Raw genomic sequence first — 16,130 nt, 5'->3', positions numbered from 1 at the left:
TGGGGAAAATATCACTCAAGTGATACCAATCAACGAAAATAGGCTTAGGGAAAATTTTTTTTCGACTTACGGCCAGCTTTTCGTCATTTTCAACCACTGTGCGTCGATGAAGTTTGCCGTGAAAACATGGCCTCATCAGAACTTTAAAAATTGTGGAAATGCAAGTAATAACATTGTTATTTATCCTAATATAAGTTTCGAGGAAAGGAAAATTTTTATTATAAACTTACCACAAGTGGTGTATCTAATATTATTTAAAAAAAACGTTTTTGATAATATTTGTTTTAACCATTATAGGAAGGAGAGATTGTTGAACGTGTTCGTGATTCCAGAAGGAATATTTTTCATTGGTTAGAGGCCTTTATCCGGTCATAAATGATTAAGATTTAAATCTGAATACAATCTTATTTATTCATTCTTTTTCGCATCGTTTTGGTCCAAGATTTGGATTTTACAAATTATTTTTCAAAAGTGTGATGATTAAATTGGTTTAAGAGTGTTTTTTATAAGTTGTAGATAAGTAAGCTACATTTTTATCACAGATTTTGAAGATAAATGATTGAATTTTGTTATAAATATGACTAAATTTTGAAAAAAGTGAGAAGAATGTTTTTGTGACAAGCTGCTATTTATTGATTTGAAGAAAATTTATTGGGGCGAAATCCTCGTCCCCGACTTTTTTTTGCCCGAGGTTAATATTAGTCAATTTAAGCTGTATCTTCAGTTTGTTCTTTAATTTTTTTATTCGGGTTATTATTAATGATATTCTCTACGAAGAATGTTAACTATCTTTAATCGATTCTAATCAAGCAAGTTTAAGTTGTAGGTTGTTTTTGTTCTGCATTTTTAGATTAGTATTATTAATTAATGTTAATAAAGACCTCTACGAAGTACAGTTATTTTATTTTATTTAGTGGCGAGTATATTAAGCCTCTGTCCAACTGAAAATGTATCATCCAATTTTTGCTTAAATTAATCCTTTATGATTATTATTTATCATAAACTATGTTAGCTGGTTAGATCATTCTTAAAAGATGCACCTTCTTGAATACAAAACTTTGTTTATCCTTATACCTAAGACCAGCGAAGTTTTAACGTGATTCGTAAAAATATATTTTTATTTTTGATAAAATAAAATTGTAAACTTTTCTGAAGTCTGTCATGTTATATCTTGCTCTGAAATTTTTACTTTAAAGTCAAGTAATGAAGTTTGAAACTCACCGGGTAACATTTTTGTCGTCAGTATGTATTCATCTTGTAAATATTGGCCTTTTTTCATAAATCTGTGTGATTAGTACTTTTGGTCGTATTTATTTTTTAGTTCTAATTGAAAACAGATTTAATGTATCTATATAATGTAAATAAGTTAGAAATGTATATAAAAGTTCAAATGTCTTCTTATTTGCAATGATATTGTAAATTATATCACATTATAATAAAATTGTGATTTTTTAAATTGTAAATGCATCTTTCTATATATTTTTATTTATTTCCCATCTACTATATTAGCATAATTATTGTTAATCATTTCAATGGCGTATTAAAATATGTATTTTATGATATAGATTCTCTTTAAGCAACATTATGATCATTTTTACTGGCTCTTAACTTTTAATATTTTCTAAAGTTAATTATTTACATCAAATGTATTCTATTATTATAAGGTTTAATAAAAAATGAGAAAGGATTGTCAAAAGTCGAGAAGATGCAAAAAATTAGGTAAGTATATTTTAATTATTGATTTTTAATTCGGTCTTTGCATGATTTATATTAATTGCATTTTAAAAAAATTACCCTTTACGTTGGTGGGAAAAACTGTAGTTTACTTCAGACAAAATTAAGAAAAGTAATATCTGCAATATTAAAATGATCTTCTAGCGATCAGAGAAGATAAAGGAAGGTCGATTTTAATGGACTTTTTGGCTAACTTCCAAAAATGAAATAAAAAAAAAGTGGAAACAGTTGACATATTTCATATTCATATTTAGAAATTTCCAGATTTTTGAATAAAATAAATAGAGGATTCATTAAAACTCGTTTCCTCATAGTTAAATGCTTATCTATTTTTATATTTTTATTTAAAATTGTAAACAAATGAATTTTGGTTTGCAGCGACGCCATTGTTGGAATATTTCATTCAAAATATGTATCACGAGAAGTTACTCAATAAAAAATATTCTCCTTTGTTCTCGCTTGCTGTCTTCAGTCAATACTAGCTAAGCGGGAATTCTATCAAATAAGATTTAAAGTAAATAAGATGTTGACTTTGGTTTATTCGATGAATTTCTTTGTACTTTAGAACGATATTTGTCGGCCTCAAGTTATTAGATTGTATTATCATTAATAGACTGACAATTGTGGAGCTGAATAGTGTTTAAAAGTTTTTAAAAATCCTTTTTTGACGGCAACATGTTGGAATCTTCTTTCACGAATACGTGCTTTATTTTAGATTTCCATTTCAATTTTTGTTACTTATAAGCGAGATAGTGCTTTTTATTCAATTTTATAATTCGAAAAATCATGCCGCCTAAAAATAATGGTTCATCACAAGTCACAACCGAGGTTAGTAGGTTAAATTTCAATAAGATTTTTATAACTTTCTTTTATAAAGTTTTTTTACTGAAAAAATTGTTCAATATTCCGAAAAATTGATTTTTCCTTATTTTTGGAACCTACGCATTATTTTATAGGGATTTTATCGATAAATTGCGTTTCTTTATTTACCCTTAATAGGTCTGTAAGAAGTTATTCTACTACTTCTAGTTCAACATCAAGCAGACAACCAGGAACTGACAATTCAAACAGAGTAAATGCACTTCATTTTTTTCTTTGCCATATAACGAATTAAAATTTGAAATTTAGTGACTTTAGAATGCTATCAATGTTGCTAAAGTAACCATTTAAAACGATGCTAGGCTTTTTAATGTTTTAAAGAATGCTATTAAAAAATTCAGCAGTTTTTGGATTGATAAAGATTAAATCAAATTTTTTCTTGGACTTATTTTAAAGCTAAATTTCCGTAGAATTTAATCTACGATTTGACATACATGTCTTTATTTATCCTTAGATTCTTTTAACGTCTACATTTAAAACAAATTAGCTTTAGAACTAAAAAATGTCAATTTTTCTGAAATACATGTTTTTATTCCTTGTAAATATCCAAATGTGGAAAAATAGATTCATAAGTAAAATTGAATAACTTTTTTTTTTGATTTGTGAAAATAACTAAGGCGATGAGGAAGGTAATAAAGAGATTTTTAGGAAAATATGGAAATATATTCTTTTGAGTAAAATTAATCATAGATTTAATGCCTTCATGATGATTCATTTTGATAAAAATTTAATTTAATAACTGAATTTAAATGCCTTATGTAATTAAATTAAGTAAAATAATTATTGATCTCAATTAAAAATGCTTCATATTTTTAACGTTTCAAGTAAAAATATATTGCATTGTCAACTAATATGATGAATTTCTAACTGTAATAGCTGAGTTTTCAGTAAAGAAATTAATTTTTCATGAATAATTAAATTTTCAATCAGCAAAATATTTGAATTTTGAAAGATAACCCGGGTGGAAAAAACCCCGCTGAGATCTTTTAGGATGAGGGCCCCCGGCGGGGGCCCGCATGGATGTTCCACGCGTGAAAATTCTACGACGTCCGCCGTCGAGGGCCCAGCTCGGTGTTGCCCTCACGGATAAACGATTCAAAGTCCAAAGGGGTGAATATTTTTCCAACATCACAAATTTTAAGGTTTCATGGTTCAGATTTACAAACAATGCATTTCTGTCAAAAATTGGATGACACTTTTTTGAAATTCGAACTCTCACAATATGTATGTTCCATAGGGGACCCAGCTCGGTTGCCCTTACGGATCAACGATTCAAGTTTCAAAGTCCAAAGGGTGAATATTTTTTCAACACTACAAATTTTAAGGTTTCATGAGTTCAGACTTACAAATAATGAATTTCTGTCAAAAATTGAATGACGCTTATCTGAAATTCGATCTCTCACAATATGGATGTTAGATATGTGTCCCCGCAGGGGACCCAGCTCGGTTGCCCTCATGGATCAACGATTCAAAGCCTAAAGGATGAATATTTTTTTGTCGCCACAAATTATAAGTTTCTTCTTTCATGAAATATGCTAAATGTTAATGAAAAATTACATTCGATAGATTTAGGGATAGATTATGTAGGTTCGATACCCCGTAGGGTTAGAAATTTTATTTGTAATATAATGTTGAAAATGTAATATATGTAAACAGGACTATAAATATCTGCAGAAAAATACTCGCAATCAATTAATATTTATTTTTTAAATAACTTTTTTGTCATATGGTTAGAGTATAGCAGTACGGTACTAGTTAGCAATGACGCAGTACTGCCGCCATGGTGAATGTCCTGTTGGAATAGTACTGTGCTAGTAGCGATATACAGTGCTGGCCCAACACTGGCAGGCCAGTAAAAAATAGTGTTAGCAGCCCAGAGATGTGCCAGCAATGGAAAAAAAACCAAGGGGGCTTTGATGGTGGCAACCATGAGAGATCTATAAAGGAAGCCCATGTTGGGCCCCTATGAATTCGCATGTCGTTTCCATCAGGAACCACTTCTGGATTGCCCTTATGGATTCCACAAGGCATGAGGGCAATCCATGTGGACCCTGACGGGGGCCTGCTCTATTTTTCCACACGAGAATTATGAATTTTCTCCAAAAAAAAAATAATTTTTTAACAAAAAATTAAATAGTTTTTTCAGTTGAAAAGTAATGTTGAACAAAAAAGATTAATTTCAAAACAATTGTCAGAACAAAAACGATCTTTCAGCAAGTCAATTCACATTCCTTATAAAAAAGTTTCATTTTCAATAAAGAAGATTAATTTTCAACAACAAAAAACTAACTAAATATTTAAATTTACAGTTAAAAATAATTACCAATTAAAAAAAAATTGAGCCAAATAGTTAACTATTTGGCTTTATTACTGGATTTAAATCCAGTAATAAAGCTACTTTTACGAATGAAACATCTTTGCGGTTTAATTTTATATTACAATTTAAAAAAAATCCCTGATATTTCCAGATGAGAAGACACCTTATTAACTAATAATAATAACAATAAAACGCACATATAAACCAGAAAAAACGTTATTACCGATCTGGAAAGTTTGATAACCAATTTTCGCTAGACACGTCTGTTATAAATTATGCAACCTGTGTTTGCTGGAAAAAAAACGTTTTTCGATATTCGTAAATTGTCTAAACTATTAAACCTGAAAACTTAGAATTTCTTTAATCTTTGGAAACTTCCAGGCAGAAGTTATTGTTGATAGAAGACGAAAGAAACGAAGAAAATCTCGCGCCTTGCAAGAAATAAAATTCTTCAGGCGAACAACAAAATTGCTTATACCGAAAGTTCCATTCGTTCGATTGGTTCGAGAGATTATATACGACTTATTTCCAAGATTGGGAATTAAGAGGTATAACTAAAAAAAGAGACGAGTGTTTTGCGCACTTTTTAGCGGACTACTTTTAATATTTCTAGGATTCAAGTACCTGCCCTTGGAGCTTTGCAAGAAGCTGCTGAGATGTACATAGTACAATTTTTTGAGGATGCCATTCTTCTAGCATTTCATGCTAAGCGAGTTACACTGATGCAAAGAGATATGGTCATGTTACGACGTCTTCGAGGACGTGATGATGTTATTAATAGATAGTAAATATATATTAACATTATTTTATATCTTTGACCTCTATTGATAACAAAATTATAAACTATATTCGAACAGAAAATAGGATTATATATCAACATTGCGAACCATGTTCCCTTCTCAGAAATAAAAACATCAGATTATTATTTTTTGTTAGGCTGGTTCATTTAAGTCCCGTAGCACTGTCTACCTCTCAAGTTCAGCCGGTTTTTCGACATTCTTTTTTAAAGCAGGTAGAGGAGATTTAGAAATATTTACGTGAATTTAGATTTAAAAAGATATAGAAAAAGATCGATTGACAGAAGTTGGAAGAAATTATATTGACAGATAGTAAAAGATTGACGTGAATTTAGGTTAATAAAGAGATTGAACAGGGTGGCCGTTTTAATCACATAAAAAAATTCCTCGATTTTTTCCGGTTTGGCTAGCATTTTTCACGGGCAATGAAATTAAAAAATTCGTACTTTAAGGCCAAAAACTTTTCCATTTGATGTAATAAAAACTGAGCTCAAAATCACTTTAAGCAACTTCAAACTAGAAATATAACAAATTTAACGGTTACATTTTTGTTATAAACTGAACACTTCTTAAATTAAAAGTTAAATTATTTTCATTTTAAATAGTTAAAAAAATCCCTAAAAAGATTCAAAATCTTAAAAAATCTACATGTTGTTTTACATCTATTCAAAATTCAAATTATTCTTTTTTTCAGAACTTCTAAACCTCTTTTAAAATTACTCGAACTCTTTCTTAAAATTTTTTCATATCTTGCAAAATAAAAAATATGTCGTTAAAATCTTCCAGATTCATTTTTTACCATTTTTAAAATATTCTGAAATCTTTTTAAATTTATTGTCCAAAATAAAGTCATTTTGAATTACTGGGAATATTAAATAGGGATGACTCCTAGGAATTTTAAGAAAATGATTTTTATTCTTTCAGAGCCTTTCATAGTTCATAAAAAGGTTCTGAAATATTTATACGAAATCTGCAAAAATCTATATTTTGTTCTTAAATTAGGTCATGGAATTTTTACATCAAAATTTCGGTATAAATGGACGGATTTTGTCTGTATCCATAGACACTTAGTTTAAATTATTTGAAATCATTTCAACATTTTAATGAATTTTGAATCTTTTCATATCATCTATATCTCTTAGTTTTACTCGATTTTCTTCTAGGTATTATAGGCGTGCAATATTTATTATACAAAAAATTCAACAATTTGACTTGTAAATTACATTTTTTCAAATAGAATTAAAATTGTAACGTTCAAAGTTAATTACCCATTGTAAACTAAATGATATGGTTGAAAAAGATACAAATTCAACTGATTTAAAAGGAAACTAAATCAGACTTGGACAGATTTTTTTATAAAAACTTGTGTAAATAGTGTCACAAATTAAAAAAAAAACAGCGTCATAAAATTTTTCAAGTGTTAAAAATGAATTTCAATGATTCTTTAAAATGTTATTTAGTCTATCAAAGTTCCTATTTATTTATTGCAGGCGCAGGCTTCACATAATTCCCTATTTACATTATTTTTCCTGGTTTTCCACTTATATCCTATAAGAAAATCCAAATATTTATAGTTGAAAATGCATTATTTTCGGTTCAAAAGGCTACAAGTAAATTTTTGGTTCAGCATTAATTTGTTATTAATTACTATGCTGAAAAGTCAATAATTTTGTTAAAAATTAAACTGCTTCGTAAAAAACTCGTCTTCTTGGCTTGGAATTTCATCAATTTGATTAAAACATTGTTTCTTTCTAGACTGACAAATCTGTTTTAGTTGAGGATCAAAGTATTTGGTTAAAAAATCGTATTTGCTGGTTAATTCCAACTGTTTTTTTTTGTTTAAATTAAAATATTTATTTGTTGAAATATCATTTAGAATTTTAAAAAATGATGAATTTTAAACACATAAAAATGTGTTTAAAATTCATAATTTTCGTTGAAAAGTTGTTCTTTTTGTTTGTTGAAACGTAATTTTTTTATCTGAAAATTTAACTGTTTTTAAGAAATTAAATTTTCTTTCCACTTGAAAGTTCAACATTAGGTTATAAAATTAAACTTTTTTATACAAAATTGAACTGCTTTGTAGAAAATACTTTTTTTTATTGCAAATCAATCTTCCTCAATAGAAATGATTTTTTGATGAAAATTCATCGTTTTAGGTTGAAAATTCAATTTCTTGGTTGAAAATTCAATTTCTTGGTTGAAAGTTAAATTACTTTCTTAAAAGTTATTTTTTATTTGTTTAAATTGCATAATTTCCCTGGAAAAGTTGTTCTTTTTGTTTGTTAAAAGGTAAGTTTTTTATCTGAAAATTTTATTTTTCCGTTGAAAACTCACCTGTTTTATAGAAATGTCTTTTTTTCAATTGAAAGTTCAAAAATTTGGTTATAAAATTCAATTATTTAATACAAAATTAAGCTGTTTTGTAGAAAATTCTTTTTTTATTGAAAATTAATTTTCCTCCATTGAAATGATTTTTTGGTGAAAACTCATCTTTTTAGGTTGAAAAATCAATTTCATGGTTGAAAGTTGAAGTAATTTCTTAAAATTCAATTTTTATTTGTTTAAAATTAATCATTTTCGTTATAAATTCGTTTTTTTATTTGTTCAAAACTAATGCTTTTAACTGAAAACTTAATTCTTTTATGGAAAATTAAACTGTTTTATAGAAATTCGATTTTTTTATTTGAAAGTTCAAAACATTTGGTACAAAATTAAACTGTTCTGTAGAAAATTCTCTTTTTGTATGCAAATTAATTTTTCTCAATTGAAATTAATTTTTGGTTCAAAGTTGACCCTTTAGGGTTTAAAAATTAAACAAAAAAAATTCTAAACTATTTAAATGATAGGTTGTAAATAAACTTTATTGTTGATTGGTTTAAAAATTCAACTATTTGGCGAAAAAAATAAAAGAAACGGAAAAATAAACTCAAAATTAATCAAGTAAATTTTTGACTAGCATCACATCTCTTAATCAAACTGTATAGTTAAAAGTTAATGCAATTTATTCAAAATTCATCTTTTTTGTAGAAAATTAATCTTCTTGGTCGAAAGTTCAACTGGTTGTTTAAAAATGTATATATTTTGTTGAAAAATCAACTATGGGGTTAAATGTGATGTATTTTGTTGAGGATTAATACTTTTTTTCGTAGAAAATTAATCTTCTTGGTTGAAAATTCGTCTTATTGGTTGTCAATTTAAGTATTTGGTTGGAACTCTTTAACAGTTTTGTTAAAACATTTTTTTTCATCTTAAGAATTCAGTATTTTGAATGAAGTTTTCTTTTATTCACTGAAAAATCTGTCTTGGTTAGAAATTTACCCTATTTGGAACAATTGAACTGATTTTAATTTAAGATTAAAAAATGTTCGTAGTTAAAAAAAACAGCTATTACATTTTTAATTGAGAATTGAAGTTTGAACTAATTTGTCAAAAAAAAAAAATTAGTGTTTCAAAATTTCAGAAAAAAATATACGGAATTTATGCACCGCCCGTAATTAGCCACTGAGGAAATATTATTCTAGATAATTAGCGAAGAAGTTCAAAAATATTTTTCCAGGAAAAGTAAAGAAATTGTGAAAAAAGTGAGTTTTTGGTGTATTTTTCCGAAATAGTATAAAAATAGTCTCGTCGCTCAAAAAAAGTGTCAGTGTTAATAGTAATAGTAAAATTTGTAATAATAATTAGCCAATGCGTTTGGCTAGGGGTGAGAAAAACATTCGATTAATTTTTGCTAAATAAAATTATTTATTCCATTGAAGTATTTAACCATCTGAATAGATTTCTAACTCTTGTGAAACTTTGGTAAAATATACACATTATGGTTTTCGAATGAATCTTAAAATTACTGTGAAGCATTGATTGGTTTATTGTTTGATAAATAGTTACGAACATAAACTTCGACGATGAGAAAATACAATACCGTTAAATAATAATAATAATAAAATAAGATACCTAAAACAGAGGTTACTTAAACGAATGAAAAAAGTGACTGATGGGTTAGCTGCATTGAAAATCTTCGTTTTCGCTCAACAATGATAAAAATAAAAATACTTAGAATGCCATAACAAAAGGATACAATCCCTGACGATATTTAAATCTAAAATCTAAAATGAAGCTATGATACAATGAAATACAAAAAGACACCTGAAAAAGCAGGCTACATAGAAATCCTCGTTCGGAATTTAATTCGGCTTTTCCGATTCCAGATTCGTTTGAAGACATTTTGTTACATCAGGCACAATGATGATAGTAATAATCGAATTCTTCTTCGCATTTTGAATCGGTTCTCGATTCCAATTTTTTCTTCGTTACGTATATTCACGGAACTATAGTTTAAAATATTTGTCTCGATTGCGAACGTCGTCTAATCGTAGGGTAAAAAATTAAATAACGAGTCTTTATCACCACAAATTCAAGGTCACACCGAATCCTTGCAATCTCAGTAGTCATTATTATTTCTTGATAAAGGACCGCACCTTATTCACACACTTGTCCATAAAATTTCTCTTTCTTTTCGGCTCTGCTCCAGCAGGCAGCGACAATAAGGAGCCCTGTCCCTTAATTACAGGCTTGTACTCTGACGAATAACTGTCGTCGGAATCTAACCCCGCACCACAGCTTTTGGCTTTCAACAAAGTCGATTTCTCATTTTCTGTCGATGACAACCTTTCTTGGCCCAGATCTTGGTCCTTTTGATTTTCCGATTCATCATTTAGATTCTTCAAATCTTCCCTTTGACTCTCTCTTTCTTGACTTTCACTTTTCGGTTCTTCGAATCTTATCCTAATTTCTGGTTGGATTTTGTCTGAATCTAATACATTTTCTTCCTTCTCACCACCTTCTTCAGAAGACGAAGATATCCTCATATCTTCTAACTTTGCTATCTTCGCAACTTCTGTTTGAACCGCTTTCATTTCCACACTGGGTGCTCTTTTGTTTCGAGGAAGAGGTTGAGGATCGGAATTGTTCGAGTTCGTTTCGGAATTTCCGGTTTTCACCGGATCGGTTTTGTCAATCGGTACGATGGAATCATTTAGTTGATTCTTCACGCTCTCTGGAAGTCCATTCAGACTCTGAGATCGAGATTTTTTAGAAGCATTTTCGATTGAAGAAGTGTCCGTGGTTGATTCCTCGTTCTTCAGATCTGTGATTATGCCGTCCTCGTCGAGCAAACCGTCCAGGCTCCTGGATCTTGGTCTTGGAAGTGGGACCGGTTCTGCTGCAATGGACAAGACAGTCTTTTTCTCGTTTGGATCCAATAGTTCTAGAGATCGAGAACGATTTGATGGCGAAGAGGGATGACGTGGTGGACGACGAGGCATTGGATTTCCTCCAGGATGAGTGTGAATAAACTTGACTCGAGCGGATGGTGGAAGACTCATCAACCGACCGGACGGACTGGATGACTTTCGAAGCCTGCAATCAGATTTTTTGTTTTTAAGGGGTTGTTTCATTTTGTGGGGAGAAAAGTCATGCAGTGATACACTGGAACTTGGATTTAATAATGGTTTCGGGCATGGCTTGCAATGGCCTTAAAACTAAATCAAGACCGTCCAAACGTAAACATGCATGAACGATTTCTGTTGGATTTGAACGCAGATGCGGCGGAGCATCTTTACAACCTTTATTATTATTTATATAATAAGAATTTTATGTAACAATTTTATTAATTTAAATATTGAAAATCAAATACTTGAAATTGTTTGAACGCTATCCAATTTATGTTTTAATTTTAATATCAATTCCTTAATTAAAAATTTTATATTTATCGGATGAAATCATCCTTCAGAAATCGCCCAGGAAGGGCCAAAGTATTGATTGCAAAAATCAATCTGCAATCCCCCTATGAAATCGAAAGATTAAGTTCACCAGAAAGTTTGAATTTTTCCCAAAACCTACCTTAAATATTTGTGAAATAATTGATGTCTTTGTGAAATCTTTGGGAAATCACTAAAATCTTGTCGAATATTTTTAATATTTGGTAATTTTTGTGAAATTGTTGAAATATTTGAGTAATCATTGAAGTTTTTTTAATTTATCCGAAATCTTTCAAATATTTTATAAATCTTTGATAATATTTTTGAAATCTTAAATTCCTCCGAAAACGTTATGAAATATTTGAAATCTTTAAGAAATAATTGAAATCTTTATATTTTTAAAAATTTTTGAAAATGTTGAAATTTTTGGGAAATCATTGGAGACTGTGCTTCTAAATATATCTGAAATCTTTGTAATATCTTTGGGAAAGCATTGCAATTTTGTTGAAATTCTTGGAATTTTCTACGAAATGTAAAAACATGTAAACATGTGAAATTGTTTAAATCTTTGCAAAATATTTGGGAAATTATTGCAATCTTTTTTAAATAAATGAAATTTTCGTGTAATTATTGCAAAATCATTTATCCCTTAGTGAAATCTTTTAAATTAATCCGAAATCTTTGTAAAAGCTTTGCGAAATATTTTAATATTTGTTATTATTTGTAAAAATGATTTAGATCTTTGGGAAATTATTGGAATCTTTGCTAAATCTTTTAAATATATCCGAAATCTTTGCGAAATATTTTATATCTTGAGAAAATACTTGTGAAATATTAAAGATGTGAAATTGATTAAATCTTTGTAAAATATTTGGAAATCATTGCAATCTTTCTGAAATCGCTGGAAATCTTTGAAATATTTTTGAAACATTTGTGAAATAAGTGAAATCTTTGGGAAATAATTTGGGGGGGGGGGGGTTCGCACTTTCAAAAAATCGATTTTTTTGTTTGTCTTTTATTATTGTTAAACATTTCAGGAATATACTCCTAAAATTTCAAGTCGATTTGAGAAAAACTCTCGAAGTTATTGCCTTGTTAGTCTCCTGTCTGTCCTCTATCACTACAGCACTGACAGCTGCGGGCTTCTAAAACTTTAAACGCGTTTTTCTCAAAACTACTTTCTCAAAGCCTGTGTTCACTGCCATTTCAAACCTACTTTACCGATTCAATTTAAACTTGGTACCTATCTTTTACATATAAAATACTATCCCCCAACGTTTAGTCAAACATTTTGTTTTACATTAAGGGTGTTTTCAACCCCCAAAATGGTGGAATTTTTAGTGGAAAATAGCGGATTACACTTTAGATAACCACCAAAAATGTTTAAATGCAAAAAAAAAAAAATAATCAGAGTACGTTTGGGGGAGGATTTGATGATACTTTGACTAAATTTAAATGGTTTTGGATTTCCGATAATTCCCGACCGAGATACAGTGAACACCGCGAATTGTTTTTTTTTTCCCAAGACGTTCTCGGACCGTCTCTGTCACCGGCTTTTTTAAAAATATTTTCAAATGAAAAAATACAGAATATTGCCAAAATTATGCTTAATAATGCACAAAAAGTTTAAAAACATTTGCTCAGTCCATACTCTTAAAAAAAATTCGCAAAAAGAGTGTTTTTTACGCTTAAACCGCCCCCCCCTTAAATCCAACCGAAATCTTTGTGAAATCTTTTAAGTTCATCCCAAATCTTTGTAAAATTTTTGCGAAATATTTTAATATTTGTTGTGAAAATGACTGAAATCTTTGTAAAATCTTTTAAACCTATCCGAAATCTTTGCGAAATATTGGAAATCTTCAGAAAATCATTCAAATATGTAAAATATTAAAGATGTGAAATTGATTAAATCTTTGTAAAATATTTGGAAATCATTGTAATCTTTCTGAAATCGTTGGAAATCTTTGAAATATTTTTGAAATATTTGTTAAATAAGTGAAATCTTTGGGAAATAATTTGGGGGGGGGGGAGGTTTGCACTTTTCAAAAAATCGATTTTTTTGTTTGTCTTTTATTATTGTTAAATATTTCAGGAATATGCTCCTAAAATTTTAAGTCGATTTGAGAAAAACTCGAAGTTATTGCCTTGTTAGTCTCCTGTCTGTCCTCTATCACTACAGCACTGACAGCTGCGGGCTTCTAAAACTTTAAACGCGTTTTTCTTAAAACTACTTTTTCAAAGCCTGTGTTCACTGCCATTTCAAACCTACTTTACCGATTCAATTTAAACTTGGTACACATCTTTTACATATAAAATACTATCCCCCCACGTTTAGTCAAACATTTTGTTTTACATTAAGAGTGTTTTCAACCCCCAAAATGGTAGAATTTTTAGTGGAAAATAGCGGATTACACTTTAGATAACCACCAAAAATGTTTAAATGCAAAAAAAAAAAAATAATCAGAGTACGTTTGGGGGAGGATTTGATGATACTGATAGCAAAATATTTGGGAAATAATTGAAATCTTTCAAATATTTTAAAACCATTAGTGAAATCCGAAATCTTTGCGAAATATTTTAATATTTGGTAATATTTGTAAAAATGATTGAAATCTTTCTAAAATCTTTTTAAAATCATCGAAATCTTGTCAATCTATCTGAAATCTTTAGGAAATATTCCAAATCTTTACGAAATGTTTGAAATCATTGAAATTTTTGCAAAATCTTTGGAAATATTTTTGAAAGATTTGTGAAATCTCATAAATTTATCCGAAATATTTGCGAAATATTTAATAATATTTGTGAAATTATTTAAATATGAGGGGAATCATTGATGTCTTTGTAAAATCTTTTAAATATATGCATATATTTGCGAAATATTTGAAACCTTTCTGAAATCTTTGCAAAATATAGGAAATAATTTTCGAATATTTGGTAATATTTTTGAAATCATTGAAATCGGTGTGAAATCATTGAAATCTTGGTACAATCTTCAAAATCTATTGGAAATTTGTATGAAATAACGAAAGTCTTTGTAAAATCTTTTTAACCTATCCGAAATCTTAGCAAAATATTTGAAAGCTGTGGGAAATCTTAAGAAGTCATCGAAATCTTTGTCATATCTTCAGAAATCTTTCGAATCTTTCTTAAATATTTGGTAACATTTTCGAAATTATTGAATTCTTTGTGAAATATTTGGAATTTAAGAATTATTATTTATGTATAATTTGTATTTATCACAATATTATTATGCTGTACACAATTTGTGTCATTCAATATTATAAGTCTATTCTCCAGTCCCCACATAGAGAAAGTTTCCGTTGTTTCTGGCCGAGACATCAATTCTCAGAACGCAGTAAATCCGGAATGATTAAATCCAAGTTCCAGTGTATCAATATGAAGTGGGGTTTCAATTTTTTTAAACTAAGAACGAGCAAAAGTGGAAGATGATACACTGGGAAAAATATGAGTGCAATTATTTCGAGATCAGGACAACAATTAACAAACGTGCATTTAACACATTTAAATCTAATGCTGGATAAACTAAAAGTTATGATTACGACATCGAAAACACAACACTAACAAAATACTGATTTTTGCTTTTGACGACTAACCTAATCCTGATTTCAAATTGGATTTCTTAATCCTTGCTGCGGAAAAGGAAGCAAAGTTTGAAAATCAGTTATCTTCAAATTGAGATTAAAACAAAAATTCATGTTAAAATTACATAATTTCAGGCTTCACTGCCCCTCTTTCCCCTCAAAATATGCATTTCTATTTTTAAAATTTTTCCCTGAATTTCCCCTACCTTGGAGAAAGTTCCCACAAGTCTTTTATTTTAGAAGAAAAATATGAAAAGGTATCGACGGGTTGATCATTCTTGAAATATGTACATTCCTTCCTAAAAGTTTTGGGATCTTTCTGAAAATACTTCAATTCTTTTGAAATCTTTTGGAACTATTGTGAAATATTTTAATTATTTTGGGATTTTTATTATTTAAAAATATAAATGTATTTTTATAGCTTCAACCGTAAATTATTCTTGAAAAGTAAAAACGATTTATTCTCGGATTTATTAATTAAATTATGAATTGAAAATAATTTTTTTCAACTGGATAAAGGAATACTTTTTAAAATAAAACTACAAAATACCATAATTATAATAAACAAACTAAATATTTTAGAGATAAAATCATAATTTAACAAATTTCCTCATTCTTATATCGTTTATATATATATATATATTCGGTTCGGTTTTGATTCCTCTAGAATCAAACCGAAGGGCCTATGACAAAGCCACCGAACGCGTCCTCGGGTTGCGGATAGAGGGTTCCTGTACCAAGAGTTTCTGCTGAATATGGTTACAAAAATAAATAGGCAGTCGCGGTCAATTGTCCAGGGGTGGTCTCGAAGGAATTAACCCCCAAGCGGAGGTGTGAAAACCGTGCCGAAAGCTGAATGGCACCTGGGTGAGGTGTCTAGAACGGTGACTCTGGGATACCAGGCGATCTCTCAGAGTACGCAGCCTTATCCTTGCATGCAGGGCCCTACAAGGATGGACGAACCCCTTTCCCTAGCTTCTCGTGGGAACAACAATGACAACACCAAACATAGTTGTAGTAAGTGCGGTTCAAAACAACAGAA

At 29.3% G+C, this 16,130-nt stretch overlaps 2 protein-coding genes across 6 annotated transcripts in view; one reads left to right on the top strand and one right to left on the bottom strand.

Moving 5' to 3' along the window:
* The first annotated feature begins 2,222 nt into the window (after positions 1–2,222).
* LOC117182024 (histone H3.3-like) lies at positions 2,223–5,814 on the top strand. Its single transcript, XM_033375042.1, has 4 exons — positions 2,223–2,562; positions 2,734–2,806; positions 5,312–5,478; positions 5,544–5,814. Exons 1-4 carry the CDS (start codon positions 2,537–2,539, stop codon positions 5,713–5,715), a joined length of 438 nt encoding a protein of 145 aa, XP_033230933.1. The 5' UTR covers positions 2,223–2,536; the 3' UTR covers positions 5,716–5,814.
* A 3,759-nt stretch (positions 5,815–9,573) lies between these two features.
* Positions 9,574–16,130, bottom strand: part of LOC117181435 (sterile alpha and TIR motif-containing protein 1) — a 468,060-nt gene continuing 461,503 nt past the window's right edge. For 3 of the 5 annotated variants that reach the window (XM_033374088.1, XM_033374089.1, XM_033374087.1), the window contains exon 11: positions 11,026–11,145. Coding sequence is in view for 1 of the 5 variants with exons in the window: in XM_033374090.1 (XP_033229981.1) it covers positions 10,182–11,148 (967 nt within the window). In the remaining 4 variants the exon portion in view is untranslated. Of the gene's footprint in view, positions 11,149–15,100; positions 15,137–16,130 lie in introns of all 5 variants that reach the window. The other 2 variants (XR_004468119.1, XM_033374090.1) reach the window with 2 other exon arrangements.

This window comes from Belonocnema kinseyi, chromosome 10, assembly GCF_010883055.1.
Source record: "Belonocnema kinseyi isolate 2016_QV_RU_SX_M_011 chromosome 10, B_treatae_v1, whole genome shotgun sequence".
Taxonomy (NCBI): Eukaryota; Metazoa; Arthropoda; class Insecta; order Hymenoptera; family Cynipidae; genus Belonocnema; species Belonocnema kinseyi.
This window is presented reverse-complemented; position numbering and strand designations above follow the sequence as displayed.

Coding starts and splice junctions, on each gene's coding strand:
- LOC117182024 (XM_033375042.1), top strand. CDS start 2,537: ATGGTTCATCACAAGTCACAACCGAG. Junction 2,563..2,733: donor CATCACAAGTCACAACCGAG/GTTAGTAGGTTA, acceptor TACCCTTAATAG/GTCTGTAAGAAGTTATTCTA. Junction 5,479..5,543: donor CCAAGATTGGGAATTAAGAG/GTATAACTAAAA, acceptor TAATATTTCTAG/GATTCAAGTACCTGCCCTTG.